General features: G+C 54.3%; 4 protein-coding genes across 4 annotated transcripts; 2 read left to right on the top strand and 2 right to left on the bottom strand.

The window, feature by feature from the left end:
• Positions 1-1,310: 1,310 nt before the first annotated feature.
• Positions 1,311-2,171, bottom strand: CLAFUR5_02844 (Phosphatidylinositol 3-phosphate-binding protein 2; the record flags this gene model as incomplete). Its single annotated transcript, XM_047901992.1, has 1 exon — positions 1,311-2,171. One exon carries the CDS (start codon positions 2,169-2,171, stop codon positions 1,311-1,313), a length of 861 nt encoding a protein of 286 aa, XP_047758468.1.
• Positions 2,172-3,809: 1,638 nt separating this feature from the next.
• CLAFUR5_02843 (Long-chain-alcohol oxidase FAO2) lies at positions 3,810-6,249 on the top strand (the record flags this gene model as incomplete). The annotated part of the gene is made up of 2 exons (XM_047901991.1): positions 3,810-4,174; positions 4,326-6,249. 2 exons carry the CDS (start codon positions 3,810-3,812, stop codon positions 6,247-6,249), a joined length of 2,289 nt encoding a protein of 762 aa, XP_047758475.1.
• A 278-nt stretch (positions 6,250-6,527) lies between these two features.
• On the bottom strand, positions 6,528-8,033 carry CLAFUR5_02842 (putative acid phosphatase; the record flags this gene model as incomplete). Its single annotated transcript, XM_047901990.1, has 1 exon — positions 6,528-8,033. One exon carries the CDS (start codon positions 8,031-8,033, stop codon positions 6,528-6,530), a length of 1,506 nt encoding a protein of 501 aa, XP_047758474.1.
• Positions 8,034-9,097: 1,064 nt separating this feature from the next.
• CLAFUR5_02841 (Pentatricopeptide repeat-containing protein) lies at positions 9,098-11,302 on the top strand (the record flags this gene model as incomplete). The annotated part of the gene is made up of 1 exon (XM_047901989.1): positions 9,098-11,302. One exon carries the CDS (start codon positions 9,098-9,100, stop codon positions 11,300-11,302), a length of 2,205 nt encoding a protein of 734 aa, XP_047758473.1.
• Positions 11,303-13,731: the final 2,429 nt, after the last annotated feature.

The following is a 13,731-nucleotide window of genomic DNA, read 5'->3' as shown; positions in this document are numbered from 1 at the left end:
TTGGTACGGCGGTGCTATAGGGTTGTTTGGTCTGTCGCTTTTGATGACAAGTCATGTTGCGAGGCATCGTGACCATTAGAGCTGCACACTCTTCCACTCACATGGCCAACACGGCGTCCTTCTTCTCTCCGATGAAAGAGAGCTCAAAGCTCTACTGCAGCCGCAAAGCCGATTCCTGCCGCATCTCACCACAGCCAGGCCTAGACCATGCCATATCATCTATCCCACCACAGCCACAGATCTCCCGAGCAAGAACGCGTCCTTCGGCGAATGAGTTTTTGCTTAGTGGTGCTCACCAACAACATCTGACGATCAGCTGTTCAGCCCGTGAAGCGGTGTGCAGAAGACCAACCCCAGGTGGCCCCAACAAGTGCATTATGTGCTGTAGCTTATACAGTAGCTGACAATCTTGCCAACATGATCTGCTACTATGCCGGAAGGAGTATGTAGCTTGTACGTGGTGGGTATACCGGTGTACATGTTGCTTCGCCCACGGCAAGACAGCGCCGGCGACGGAGCTACGGCAATCCGTCCCGAGCATGGATATACGAGGTCTTGTTGCATTCCGTTTGCAATTGAAGCAGTGTGGCGTTGTAGCGCTACTATACGGGTGATGTATTATTCTTGTTTTGCTTGCGTGGTGTGAAGACCGATGCCGAAGTAGGAGCGTCTGTACGGGAGCTGCAGGGATCTGACTGCCGTTAAAGGCCTGGCTTGTGCCGAAGAGGGAAGGAGCGACAGCCTCTGCCAGGATTCACTTCTGTCCAATCGTTGACTTGCCGATGTCACTAGCTGACGCCTCACTTGAGTCCGCTTCTTCTTTAGCCAAGCCGGTCGACCAACTGCATGTGGTCAAACAGCGACGCCGAAGCATGATCAGACCACAGATGAAGGTGGGCAGAGCATTGATGTGTTGATGATGATAATTAGGCGTCTCGTTGTTGTGCGCACTCATATTGCTAATGATACAGTAAATTCTCGCTTCCCCTACGAGGCTTGCCCTCCCATCTCGTGGCCTCTCCGCATCCCAAGTAACGCCGTTGTAAAATAATCAGATCAAGCATACGATCTATTGTGTGCACTGGGGTATCACATTAATCGTCAACGCTAATATGCAGAAAAGTGCCTAGGCAATGGTGAAGAAGCGAAGCGCTTGAACGCAGTGATAGCCTCCCAAATTGGAGAACCTCCAAACCAAAACCGGCCGCCGTGGACTCCTGTGCTAAAAGTCGTAATAGTACATCGCTAGTAATGTTGCGATGTTGTGTTTGTTCGTTGTGGATCGAGGATGTCGATACGGTATGTCAAGTTTAGAATGTGCTCCAGACCATGCCACCCTCTGAGCGGGCCATGCTGCCGATACGGACATCGTCACGTCGGTGGCGAAGGTTAGGAATGGGCATGGCGGTGCCGCCGGAGCTGCTGGACTCGGCGATGCTGTTGGTACGGGAGTGGTGAAGCTTCCTAATCACCCTCCAGCCGTCAAAACATGGCTTGCAGGCTTTGCTGTCAAGGCCTTGTGGGTGGTAGCGCGCATTCTGATCCAATGGGACGCTGTTCTTGATGTGGTAGTCGCATACAAGGTTTCCACAGCGTCGACAGTGGTGTCGACGAAAGTACCAGGTGAACGACTCGTTGCATACATAGCATGACGGCGCAGATTCGTCGGGCTTCCAGTGGGCTGTTGTTGGCGGTCCAGTGACTTCTCCCAGCTCGGCCTCGTTGTAGTCCTCGCTCGCGGCTCGGCTCAGGCCTCTTCGCATGCTGTTGACATCCTGCTCCGTGTGTGCACCGAATGGCATGCCAGCAGCGAACTCAATCACTGCAGGCGACTCTGCTTTTGCGCTGTCGAAACTGCTTTCGTTGCTGGCTGGCGGTGTGTCTGGTGCACGAGGTCGACCAGGGATGTCCGTCGGTCGCGTGCCTGCATCCTTCGGAGGCCGAAGAGCGGCTGGAGTGTAGAGTGGTTGCCGTGGCTGTCGCAGTTGTCGCACGTTCAAGGCGGAGTGGTTGCTCGTTGGCGAGATATTGCTCGACGGTGGGGTACCCGAGGCCGAAGCATAGCCTTTGTTGCCATACTGGTAGGCCTCAGGCGGCGAGGGGCCCGCGGGCGGGTTCACGTAGTAGTTTGAGTTGTTCATAGGATTCGCAAGAGTAGCGGTTGCCATCATGGTCGAGTCCTAAGGTGCCAGAACGATCGTCGGGGAATGATCATTGAGCGTTTCGATGGATTGAGTTGAGACGGCGGGATCGGTAGACTGTCTCTCCTCAGTCAGCGACCAGAGGTAGTAGACCAAGACTCGACGGAGGCCAGGTCGTTCGACAGCGACTTGATATCGTCGTCGTCCGGTCTCCTGTTTCGAAGCGGTCTGGCGATGCCTGCTTGTACCAGATAGCAGCAGCAAGGAAGCAGATCGTGTACCGAATTCTGGCGTCGATGAGAGCCTTCCAATTGGCGAGTCGCGTGTGATAACGATACGGCGGTCGGTAGTGTCTCACAGAATGCCTATCATTCCCGGCACATCGTGATCAACAAAGGAATGGACATGCAGCAGGCGGCATACACAAGGGCAGCCATTGTAGTAATAATATTTGGCTCTGGCCGGGGCCCCTGCTGGCGAGCGACAAGGTCGCTTCACAGCGCGCTAAGCTTCACAACGGCTTTGGCGAAGTGGAGCCTACCAACGACCCTACGGCTGACTAGCTAGTAGCAGACAGACAGAGAAGGACATCGCGTGTCTGCGCCACTACGGCAGTCCCAAGCGCGGTCCGCCACGCTGGGAGCACGCTGGTTGGTTGGGCACGCTGGGCCATGCGCAGCACTTTACAACTCTGCTTCGGAGGGCGGTTGGCAGTCACAAGCAAGGGTAGGACAAATGAACCGGAACGCATAGCCATAGCGACGATGCGATGCACAACTCTGATCGACTCGGGAACGATGAGAAGCGGGAATGCTGGTCTGCTCTAACTTACTAAGGCCTGTTGCATTCGCCTGCCGCACGCGACGAATCATGAGCCAGCTGTACACGCGCAGAGCGTGCGGTGATTGGTCGAATCCTTATCTTTTGTGGCAGGGAGGGTGCTCTCCATTCGGCTAGCACGAAGCCGCTGTTGGGGTCAAGCAAGGCGCTGTTGGGGTCTGAAGCAACCACCTGGGCAGCTTTTGCCCAGGAGTCTGGTGAGCGTCGCGAGCAGATAAGAAGGCGATGCTGCCACCGGCGACATGCTGGATCGTGGAAATGCCATGTTTGATGTGTCTCACTGAGTTGCGGAGAGCGCAAGCGCAAGCGTGTGGCCACCGCGCACGCGGCACAGGGCACACGGCACAGGGCAGACTCGCAGCAGATGTGGTATGTGGTCCATCATGTGGAGAAAGCTCGAGCAGCGGAGATGCCGTGTCGTGGATGCTTCGAAGTCTTCCACGCCTCCACGCTCCACGCAGCGAGACCCTCACTCTATCACAATTCGTCTCGGCGTTTCGCTCCCTGCCTCGGCGGCTGGCTGTCGCCATGAAACGAGCCTCGTAAGTTCCGCTCCGCACGACGCTGTGGAACGACAACGATACATGTACTGTATTGTGATTGTGATATGAGCACCAGCTCGCCTTCTACAACAGCAGCCACCTGTCGCACGCCTCGTTGCACTGCGACCAATATTTCTCGTCCGTCTCTTTTGTCAGACTTTACCGCATGTGACAGTGCCCGCAGAGTCAGCTTAGCGACTTCTTCGACCTCACCTCATCACTCTTGCAGACGGCATCCGGCCCGCCGTGTTGCGCAAACCCTGGATAGGCAACCGGATTATTGATCATGTCGGCGCTCCCCGTCGAAGCCACGGCAGCACCGCTCCCACCGCTGCCCAGCCAGGATCCGCTGTCCGCCGCGCAATGGGGCATCTTTGCCGCAATAGCCGATGCTGTCACGCCGTCCTTCTCCCCTTCGAAGGGCAACAGGTTGCTGCAGCATCCTCTGCGGCGAGAGGTCTTTGATGGCGCAGCCAAGCGTATCCAGACTCTGGCCAGGTTGGACCCTAGCAATGCAGACCTGGCCACGGCATATCTCGGCGAGAGCGCCACGACACAGCCAGAGTTCAGGGAGCACTTCACTAGGCTGCTCTCCTTTTCCATGAGCGACACCTCCAGGAACGGCCTTTTATTCATCTTGAATGCTCTCAAGTAAGCCGTTTCCACTTTTCATCATATACATGCACTGCCGTACGCCATCTTGATGCCGCACATCTGCAGGAAGAGGGTCTACTGCCGACCCAATCCCGAATAAAAGCCACCCAACATGAGGCGGGTCAACACCAGCTGACGGGATCTCTAGTACACGAGCTGGGGCCCTGCTACTCACTGGCCACGCTACAGCTTTTGATTGCCTACCGATTCAGGACCGAGAGCAAGTTCTCCTCGGATGGGCGCACGCGCGACTACCGTTTCTCAGGCAACTCCACAGGTCGCTCGTAACATTAGTACGCGTATTGTGGATTCGAAGCTCGCCAACCATCGGAGAGTTGCTAGCATATCCGAAGATACCGATCAATGCCGGGCTGGCTGGAGCTGGCTTCCCATTCCGCTTCGTTCAGATTCCACCTGCAGCGACACCAACTGCTGAGCCAGAGGTCATTGAGACAGATGTCGTGATAGTAGGCAGCGGCTGCGGCGGTGCCGTCGTGGCGAAGACTCTGGCTGAAGCCGGACTGAAAGTGCTCGTAGTGGAAAAGGGTCACTACTGGTCTCCAGAGTACTTTCCCATGAGCGACAACGAAGCTCAGCATCTATACGGCAATGGAGGTGCCATGATTTCAGACGACGCCAGTATCACAGTTGTAGCAGGCTCAACCTGGGGTGGTGGCGGCACGATCAACTGGTCTGCAAGCTTGCAGCCACAGGGCATCGTAAGGAGGGAGTGGGCGTACAAGTTCGGCTTGACCCAATTCAATGGCTCCGACTTCCAAGCTGACCTTGATTATGTTTGTGATCGCATGGGAGTCAGCACAGCTCCAGTGAAGCACAACAAGGCTAACGTTGCACTTCTCGAGGGCGCAAGAAAGCTGGGATGGAGTGCCAAGCCAGTTGCGCAGAACACCGGAGGCGAAGAGCACAGCGACGGCTTCTGCACGCGAGGATGTCGAGACTGCGGAAAGAAGGGACCTACCGTGACTTGGTTACCCGATGCCGCTAAAGCCGGTGCGAGCTTTATGGAAGGCTTTGATGTCAAGGAGGTTCTGTTTGATGACACGGAGTCTGGAGGAGATCGTCAGGCCACTGGTGTGAGAGGTATCTGGACGTCTCGTGACATGTCCGGCGGTATTGCTGGTCTCGAACGCACGACTCGCGAGGTCATCGTCAAAGCCCGCAAAACCATTATTTCTGGGGGCTCGATGTATACCCCATTGCTGCTGCAACGGTCCGGCCTCAAGAACAAGCACATTGGGCGACATCTCCATCTTCACCCAGTCTCCATGCTCGCTGCAGTATGGGATGAAGACGTCAGACCATGGGAAGGTCCAATCCTGACATCTGTCGTGAACGAGTTCGAGAACCTTGATGGTGACGGTTACGGCGCCAAGCTCGAATGCACGACGATGATCCCAGGTTCCTTTTTGTGCATGCTCCCATGGACAGGTTCTCTGGCCTGGAAGGAGCTTGCTATAAAGATGCGCAGGATGACTGGTTATATTTCCCTGGCTCGCGACCGCTACGGCGGACGAGTCTACTCCGACGCTCAGGGTCGCTGTATGGTTCAGTACTCACCCAACGCCTACGACAAGAACCACATCCTTGAAGGAATCGCCCGCATGGCGGAGATCGTATACGTCGAAGGCGCGAGAGAGATTCATGCTGCCATCCCAGGAATCGAGCCATTTGTGCGTCCTGACTCCGACACTGCCAACAGAGTCTCTGTGCACGCGAATCAGGCACCGTCACGTACGGATGCTGAGTTCAAAGACTGGTTGGACAGACTCCGCAAGAATGGCTTCCCTGCGCCTGGTTCTGGTTTCTTCTCAGCTCACCAGATGGGATCGTGTCGAATGGGTACGAGCCCAAAGAACAGTGCTGTTGACCACCGTGGAACGGTCTGGGGTACCAAAGGGCTGTACGTTGCTGATACGAGCGTCTTCCCTAGCGCCAGCGGCGTGAACCCAATGATCACCTGCATGGGTATCGCGAGAGGCATCGCCAGAGGCATTGTGGACGAGGAGAAAGGGTCTACCGGCAGCACCGGCAAGCTGAGTCCGAAGCTGTGAGATCTTGCGATGAAATATAATCTAGATGCATACGACAGAAGTGGGCAGGTAATTGTGAAAACAGGAAAGGACGGCCAGTGCCGCGATTGTGATCAATAATATCTCTATGAAGCCTTGTGGCTGTATAGTGTATCGTCATGTACACTGTATTTATGCTCCGCTCTAATTAAGTTCTTCATCTGACTGGGACGTATTGCCTCTGTGTGGCAGTTCGTGTCGCTTGCTCACGGTGAAGGCGTGTTCTCACCTGACGGAGTCAGTCTAGACTTGTTAGACCGTCATGAACGTGGCGAGGCTCCTGGCGGTGGGCTGATCACGTCCGGGAATGCAGACGTGCCAAGGTTGCTTCGACACTCCGACTTCCAGTCCTTTGGCGTGATCATATCAGCAGCTTCCTTGAACGCCGCGAGAGTGCAGAAGCTCTCGTCGCCTTCGAGATGCCTGCCCACGGGCTTGCAGAATGGAAGTACGACGGGTTTGTCATTGTAGCGTAACCGGACGTAGTGCTGGTCAAGCTGTTGTTTGCTTGATTCCGGTAGTGACGACAATGGTTCACGTGCGCTCGAGGTGGATGATTTCGGTGATCCAAACAAAGAGTACCACCAGCTCTTCTCCTTGCTTGGCCAGGTGGTCGCTTTCCCATCTGCGGCTTGCTTCGGCTTGAACAGTTCGAAAGCAATGTTAGAGGTGAAGTTCGGCCACTTGTCTTTGTCGATCTCGAACCCTCCGAGCGCAGCAAGTGTTGAGGCAATGGTAGTGTCGTGACATCCAGATAGAGCCATCTTGAATGGTTCGCGCTCTCCTTCCTTTGGTATACCGTTGACGTGCTCCACCATGCGCTGCGTGAGATCACCTACTAGGCCACCTATGCCCAGCTTGCGATACTCGTTAGACTCCTGGTAGCCAACGAACCACTCTTCCACGCATATCCTGTCAATGTTGGCACGAACTTGCTCTTCATAGAACTCGGTGGGCAGCTTGGTGGCAGAGCCATGCGCGAGTGTGGCGTTGACGGAGTCCATCACACCAGAAAGTCTCGGATGAGAATCGACCTTGACGACCGGTGACTCCTTGGGCATCCACTTTCCGATTCGCTTATTGATGTGCTGCATCTCGGGTGAGTCATTCCATAACTTCGCTGTACGATCTGCGAAGGCGTGTGAGAGCTCAGCGAAGCGCTTGCAAGCACCTTCGTTCGGGAACAATGTCTCGTCTTGCATCAATCGCTGCACGATTGCTGGGGGCGCAAGGCCCGGGGCTCGCGATGCCGCAGGGTACAGCCCGCTGTAGGCCTGCTGAACACTCTCCAGCGCCCTCTGGATGGGAGTTGCCCTCAAGCTCACTGACTCTCGCGTACCCTCGTCAAGGCTTGCTGGCAGAAAGCCAAGCTGATCCACATATAGTTGCCGTATTCGCTGACCAAGTGCAAGTGTAGTTTCTCTTCCTCTGTCAGTAAGCTCACCTGGCTGACATATTGCGTCGATCTCGCCTTTCGGCCCAGCTGCGAGCTTCGGCAAATCGCGTTCACCAAAAGTCTCGAGTCTCCTCTTCCACTGCAAATTGTCGAAGGTCCGATCTGCCGTGAGAATGGCAGACTTCAGCTCGTTCGCTGCTTTACAGTATGGCCATGTGCCGTGAAGGCCAGCATTCTTAAACCGTGCCGAGACCGGTGTCCGCTCGCCGTGACGAAGCAAGATCTGGACTTGCTGCAGCTCGAGGCCCTTTGGATAGAGCTGCTTGAGCTCTTCCTCGCTGTACGGACGGCGTGGTTGCAGGGTGGTCATGGTGTGGGTCGTGCGTGGGTGGTCCCAGGGCACTGGAATTATGACTGCGTGCTTATCATGTTAGGTGATGTTTGAATTGAGAATGAAAGGAAGTGGATGTCTGAGCTGCGATCATGTGGAATGTGGAGCCGTGGTTGGTTGCACACGATGCCGGTCACAAATGTGGCTTGCCGCCTCCACGTGGCCGCGACAGGGACCTCTTTCGCAGGGAAGGTGCGGCGGGCACCACCGAGGTGTGTTGCAGCCTGCAAGAGCTCACGGCCAAGATATGGTAACATAGCGTGGCTCATCAATCAATGGCAAGTCCATACCTCTGCTCGACATGCAGAGCACGACTATTGGTGCCAAAGCCGCGCATTGGCCGCTTGCTGTCACAACCTGCGTACACGAAGCAGCAGCAGCATGGCCATGGCCGCGCGGGCATTGGATCGCTGTTTGATGGGGAAGTCGGCGCTGGTGGAAGGGGAACTCCAGGACGCCATGAGGCCAACGAAAGTAGGAGCAATACTGCGCGAGGGAGATACAGCGGCAAAGAGCTAAGGCCAGAGGAGCTTCTGGGCCAATTGGAGCATCCGATCCAGTCTCAAGCTACTGGCGAAGGGCCTAGGAGAACATCACAGCTGCGACCACGGCCACAATTCACCGAGAGTTCCAGCGTGCAACGCCAAACATACGATCAAAAGCAGGTCACTGACAAAAGAGCCTCGAGGCTGCCGCCGACGGTGCATACGGGGGCCCAGCAATTTGCTACTTTGGTGCAGAGTCAGCAGTGGGTAGAAGCATGGGCGGCACTACAGGGCTTAGCAAAGCAGCTCTGTACTTTAGGCCGGCAAGATGCGCAGACTCTCTTCCGGGTGGACGACTTCGAACCATCCCTACGGCGCCTCCTTACCCTTTCTACGAAGCAATGGCTCGAGGGCATATCGTTACGCAGAGCGGAGGAAACACAGCCAACGCCAGTGGATGTTTTGACGCTAATTCACTCCTTTAGCGAAGCAAAACCATCCATCGTTCGACCCTTGCTTTGGCACGCGAGCAGCGGTCTTGCTGAATTGCACAGCAGCATGGCCGGGAACACCCAGAACAACACCGCGTTTGTGAATGGTGTCAGAAGTTTGGTGAATATGTGGAGGATGACAATGGCAAGACACCTCAGACGCGGCTCCACAGTCGCAGCCATGGAGACATCAGGGTGGGATTTCTTGCCATCTAGAACTGTGTTCGATCAACAGGTGCCACGGTCGCACCACATGTTTGAACAGATGCTCGGCATGCTAGTGCCAGTGCCTCAATCGTCTGCCTCGACGACATTAGATCCAGCTAAAATCCTACGCAACGCGGACTATGCCAGTTCTGCTTTGGTCACATTAGAACTGCTGCGCTCCATGGAACGCTCAAAAAGTTCGCTGCCGTCTGAGCCTGACATATTGCCTTTTGTCAATTTGCTATCGAAATTGCTTAAGATTGCACCGGCGCCCCGGACACCGTACAGCTTTCAAGAGAAGCTGTTTGCCCTGAAGGACGACCCTGCTGAGCTTGCATACTACCGAGAAATGGGCAACAGGTTACACCTTGAGCACATGCAATTGCCAGGGCCGAGTCACGCCTCAGAATTCGGAGCGGAGGGTAGCACGCCTCCTTCAGCAGCAGACTCATTACCAGGAGTAGAAGCTGACCCAGACCATGATGCATTGGAATCTGCGCCAACATCGGATGTCTCACAGACCGATCGCTTCGCGCTGCTCCATTACAAGAGACTGGCCCGCGCTCTAGCGCAACAGGATATGCTACTAGCAGAGAAGATAAAACGCGAGACATACGCATTTGCAGGCTCACGTGGCGCTGACTCACAGGCGCTGCCTCTCGAGCTCTACGAGCACCTCATGCTGACCTTCCTCAGTCTCCGAAACCCTAAGGCAGCCATCGAGGTGTGGAATCATGTCATCCAGGCTGGATACACGCCGACTGTGAAGACGTACTCCGTGATGATGCGCGGGGCGCAAGCGGTTCGAGATGTGAGCGGCATGAAGGCCTTTTGGCAGAAGATGAGGAATGCTGGGCTGCAACCAGATGAGCACGCCTGGTCAATCCGCATATATGGATTGATCAAGCTGCAGCTGGTCAAAGAAGGATTTCAGGCAATGAATGAGATGGCACAGGAATGGATGGCAGCTGCAAAGGCACGAGAAATGAAGGTCGCCAGCCGCGAACGCAAAAAGGAGATGGCAACGAATCAGAACCTTGGAGCCGAACTGCTCGCGAAGTACTCCGGCCCTGTAGATGGTGTACCCCGGCCGAGCCTGGTTGTTGTCAACTCTGCCGTATCATCGCTTGCGCAAAGTCAACGTGGAGAAATTCCAAAGGCACTGACATGGGCTCGAACGTTTGGTGTCGAACCAGACATCACTACTTACAATGTCTTATTGAATGTGGCGATGCGGTACGAGCAAGCGGACGAGGCATTGAAGCTCCTTCGCCACATGCAGCAGAGGGGCGTTGCAGCTGACAGCGCAACATGGACCGTGCTCCTGACTGCACTGTTTGAAGGTGGCTTCCTAGAAGGTCTCGACCACAAGCAGCAGCAAGAGAAGGTTCTGTCATTCATCAAGTCACTAGAGACCAACAACCCGAAAATGCCCGGCATTGACGTCAAAGGATACGCGCTCGTAATAGATCGCCTTCTAAAACGCTATGACAATCCTGAAGGTGCAGCTGCCGTGATGAATCATATGGTGGTCCGTGGTCTTCAGCCAACCACCCACATTTACACCATCTTGATGAGCTCCTACTTCCAGCGTCGACCTCAACCCGATCTTGCAGCGGTGGAGGCACTTTGGAAATATATTGAGTCGCAGAATAAGGGTTATGGCGCGCCTGTGGACTCAGTTTTCTACGACCGCATGATCGAAGGGTATGCTACTCATCACCGACTGCTACCCGGTGGCGTCAGCACGGCGCTCGGTTTCCTGAAGCGCTGTCGACAAGCTGGGCAGAAGCCAGGTTGGAGGGCCCTTGAGATGGTGTCGAGAGCTTTGGCCGAAAGACAGGAATGGAACCAACTGAAAGTGTTGGTGGACGATGTCAGATCCAGCCTGAGGGAGGGTCGTGGGGCGAGTCAGCATATGGGGCAACGAAACTTCTGGAGATTCATCATCGAGGGGACAGATTTGCTGAGAGAAGAGGGTATCACGAGGCCGGAGGACCTCTTACCGAGTGATCCCAGGCGAAGCCCATTGTTGCAGGCTGAGGCGAGTGCTGAGGCACTGTAGTCGTCGATATTAGATTACACGAGGGATGCACGATCTTCTCCGCCGCCTAGCACGTCAAGCTAAGGTACGATGAAAAAGGTGAGGGTCGTCCACCCCGGCCGCCATCGGCTGGAAGACGAGCACGAACTAGTATGCCTAGCAAACAGCACTAGCAAGCATGCCTAGCAACACATTCGAGGAAGCATCGGAGCTCAACAGTCCAGGAGCCTCGACACTTCCCCTGACCCCAGCTCGCCGAACTGACCCCATCATTTGGCGACACTTTGATTGACACTTTATACTACTACGACTTCACATTACGCCTTAAAGACCCCCTAGCATCTTTGTTCTCCGCGCACTCGAGCCGGCAACGAGTGGGAGGGGGGGCCCTCACGAGGGAGGGGTTGGGGCCCCCCAATGTGCCCTCCCCGAGGCGCAACGGCGACGTGCAACATAGTCGACATTGATGAGAATTTGATAAGAATTTGATGATCAAGTGGGGTCAGGTCGGCGAGCTGGGGTTAGGGGAAGTGTCGAGGGTCCAGGAGAGTCCCGCTAGACTGTGTCCTCATCTTCCGGCGCTCGAGTCGTGTGGCAGCTTTCGCACAAGGCCGATCACGAACATCAATGCGCCGGTCAAGTTGGATCAGCGTCGCAGGCTTCTCTCTTCCCGCCCGGCCATTTTTGGCACCGATCAGGGTGCGCGCTGAAAGAGCCTATTAGCACCTGCCCAGAGTCTTTCCCATGTTATTATCTGCGACGGGTGCTCGAAGTATTGTGTGGAGTTCTGCTGTTCGTTGCTCGTGAGGAAAGCAAGAGAAAGGGAGCGGGGAGCAAGGAAAATATTTATACTTGGAGAATCCACCAGCGTCAACAGATTGCACTAGCGGTTGAGGTGAATGGTTCGAGGTCTCAGAAAGACAAGAGCCACGCGTGATAGAACGCTAGCATAAACACCTAGTGCACTCGGCTTCCTCGATCGTCGCGTTAAACCGCGACGTTTTAAACAAAACAGTATATTACGCGATAACGAAGCGCTTATATATAGTAATATATATACTAAAATGCTCGCCTATATATACGTTATCTAATACGTGCCTTAAAATGCTATATACTAAGAGTCTATTTTCCCGAGAGCAAAGAATAGCAAAGTCTTAGCGCTTATCGACGTCGATGAATTTACGACAAACTTTTGTATATATAGCTATAACTCCTAGTTACTAGTTATAGTGTATTTAATATTACGAAACTCAAATTATCGATAGATCTATATTAGTTCTATATTTCTAGAAATTTGTATTCTCGCATCTAGCTATACTACGAAGTTATATCTTAATTTCTGAATTTTTTTAGAAAACTCGCGATTCAGCGGACCGGGAAAGCCGAGTGCACCAGGTGTTTATGCTAGCGTTCTACTCGCGAGCCAAACACAAGCGGAACAGACTTGCGCATTCTCCAAGCTGTATACAGGCTAGGCAGACAGGATGATGTTGTCGTGGGCGCTTTGCCTTCTTTCCTGTGTTGACCCCAACGACTTGCTTCGCCGTGCGTGAAGTGCACCATCGATCTTGTGCTTTGGCAATGTTGCATGGCACACAGCCGGACCACATTATCCCGTACATGGCCATTGTATGATCTACTTTACTTCAGAGCAGCTCCTTGCTCGCTCATGGATGATACTCAACATAACATGGCAGATGACGCTCGGTGACTTGCTCGTAGGGTGATCGGGTGTTCAGGACGAATTGACTCCGTGTTGAGAAACATGTTGGCCACAAGTACGAGAAGTTGCTGGTCTCTCCAGCTGAAGTGTCGTAGCAGAAGAAGGAGTATGTGGTGTGCTGTAGGACAGAGAGTGAGGTGAAGGAATGAAGACGCGTTGCGGCTACGAATGCCAGCCGCAGGCCCTAGTCATCGACCCTTCGCACTTTCCAACAAGGCCCTACACCCTCACTGTTCGTATCTTCACACAATCTGTAAAAAGATAGCATAACCTTGTGGCGTGAGATGACGGCTACAGGGTTGAAATGCGGGTTACAGTCTTCATAAGTATTGGAGGAGAGATTGCGATGACTGATTCAGGGCATCAACTTGCCCTACATAAGCGCCGATACTCGTGTTGCAAGCTTCCTCCGTAAGGCACTACTTTCAAATGACATGGTTTTCCACACCTTGCAACCACTACCGGCGACCTACATCCAACTCCCGATATAGATCTCGTAGCAGCCTCTCAACTCGGACAGCGTGACGTCGGAAGCGCTTCGTGCACTGCTCGTAATCGCCACAAGCTTCGCCGCACCCCAGCAATCGCCGCACCCCAGCTCGGATTCTCGCGTTCCGACACATGGTGTTGCTGGCTTGTATCAATTGCCACACACGCTCAAAATACACGATATGTAGCTCAAATTGCTCAGAATAGCATCTCGAATACAGAATTTGAGAGCCTGTGG

This window comes from Fulvia fulva, chromosome 2 (assembly GCF_020509005.1).
Source record: "Fulvia fulva chromosome 2, complete sequence".
Taxonomy (NCBI): Eukaryota; Fungi; Ascomycota; class Dothideomycetes; order Mycosphaerellales; family Mycosphaerellaceae; genus Fulvia; species Fulvia fulva.
The sequence above is the reverse complement of the archived record's forward strand: the minus strand, read 5'-3'. Positions and strand labels throughout refer to the sequence as shown.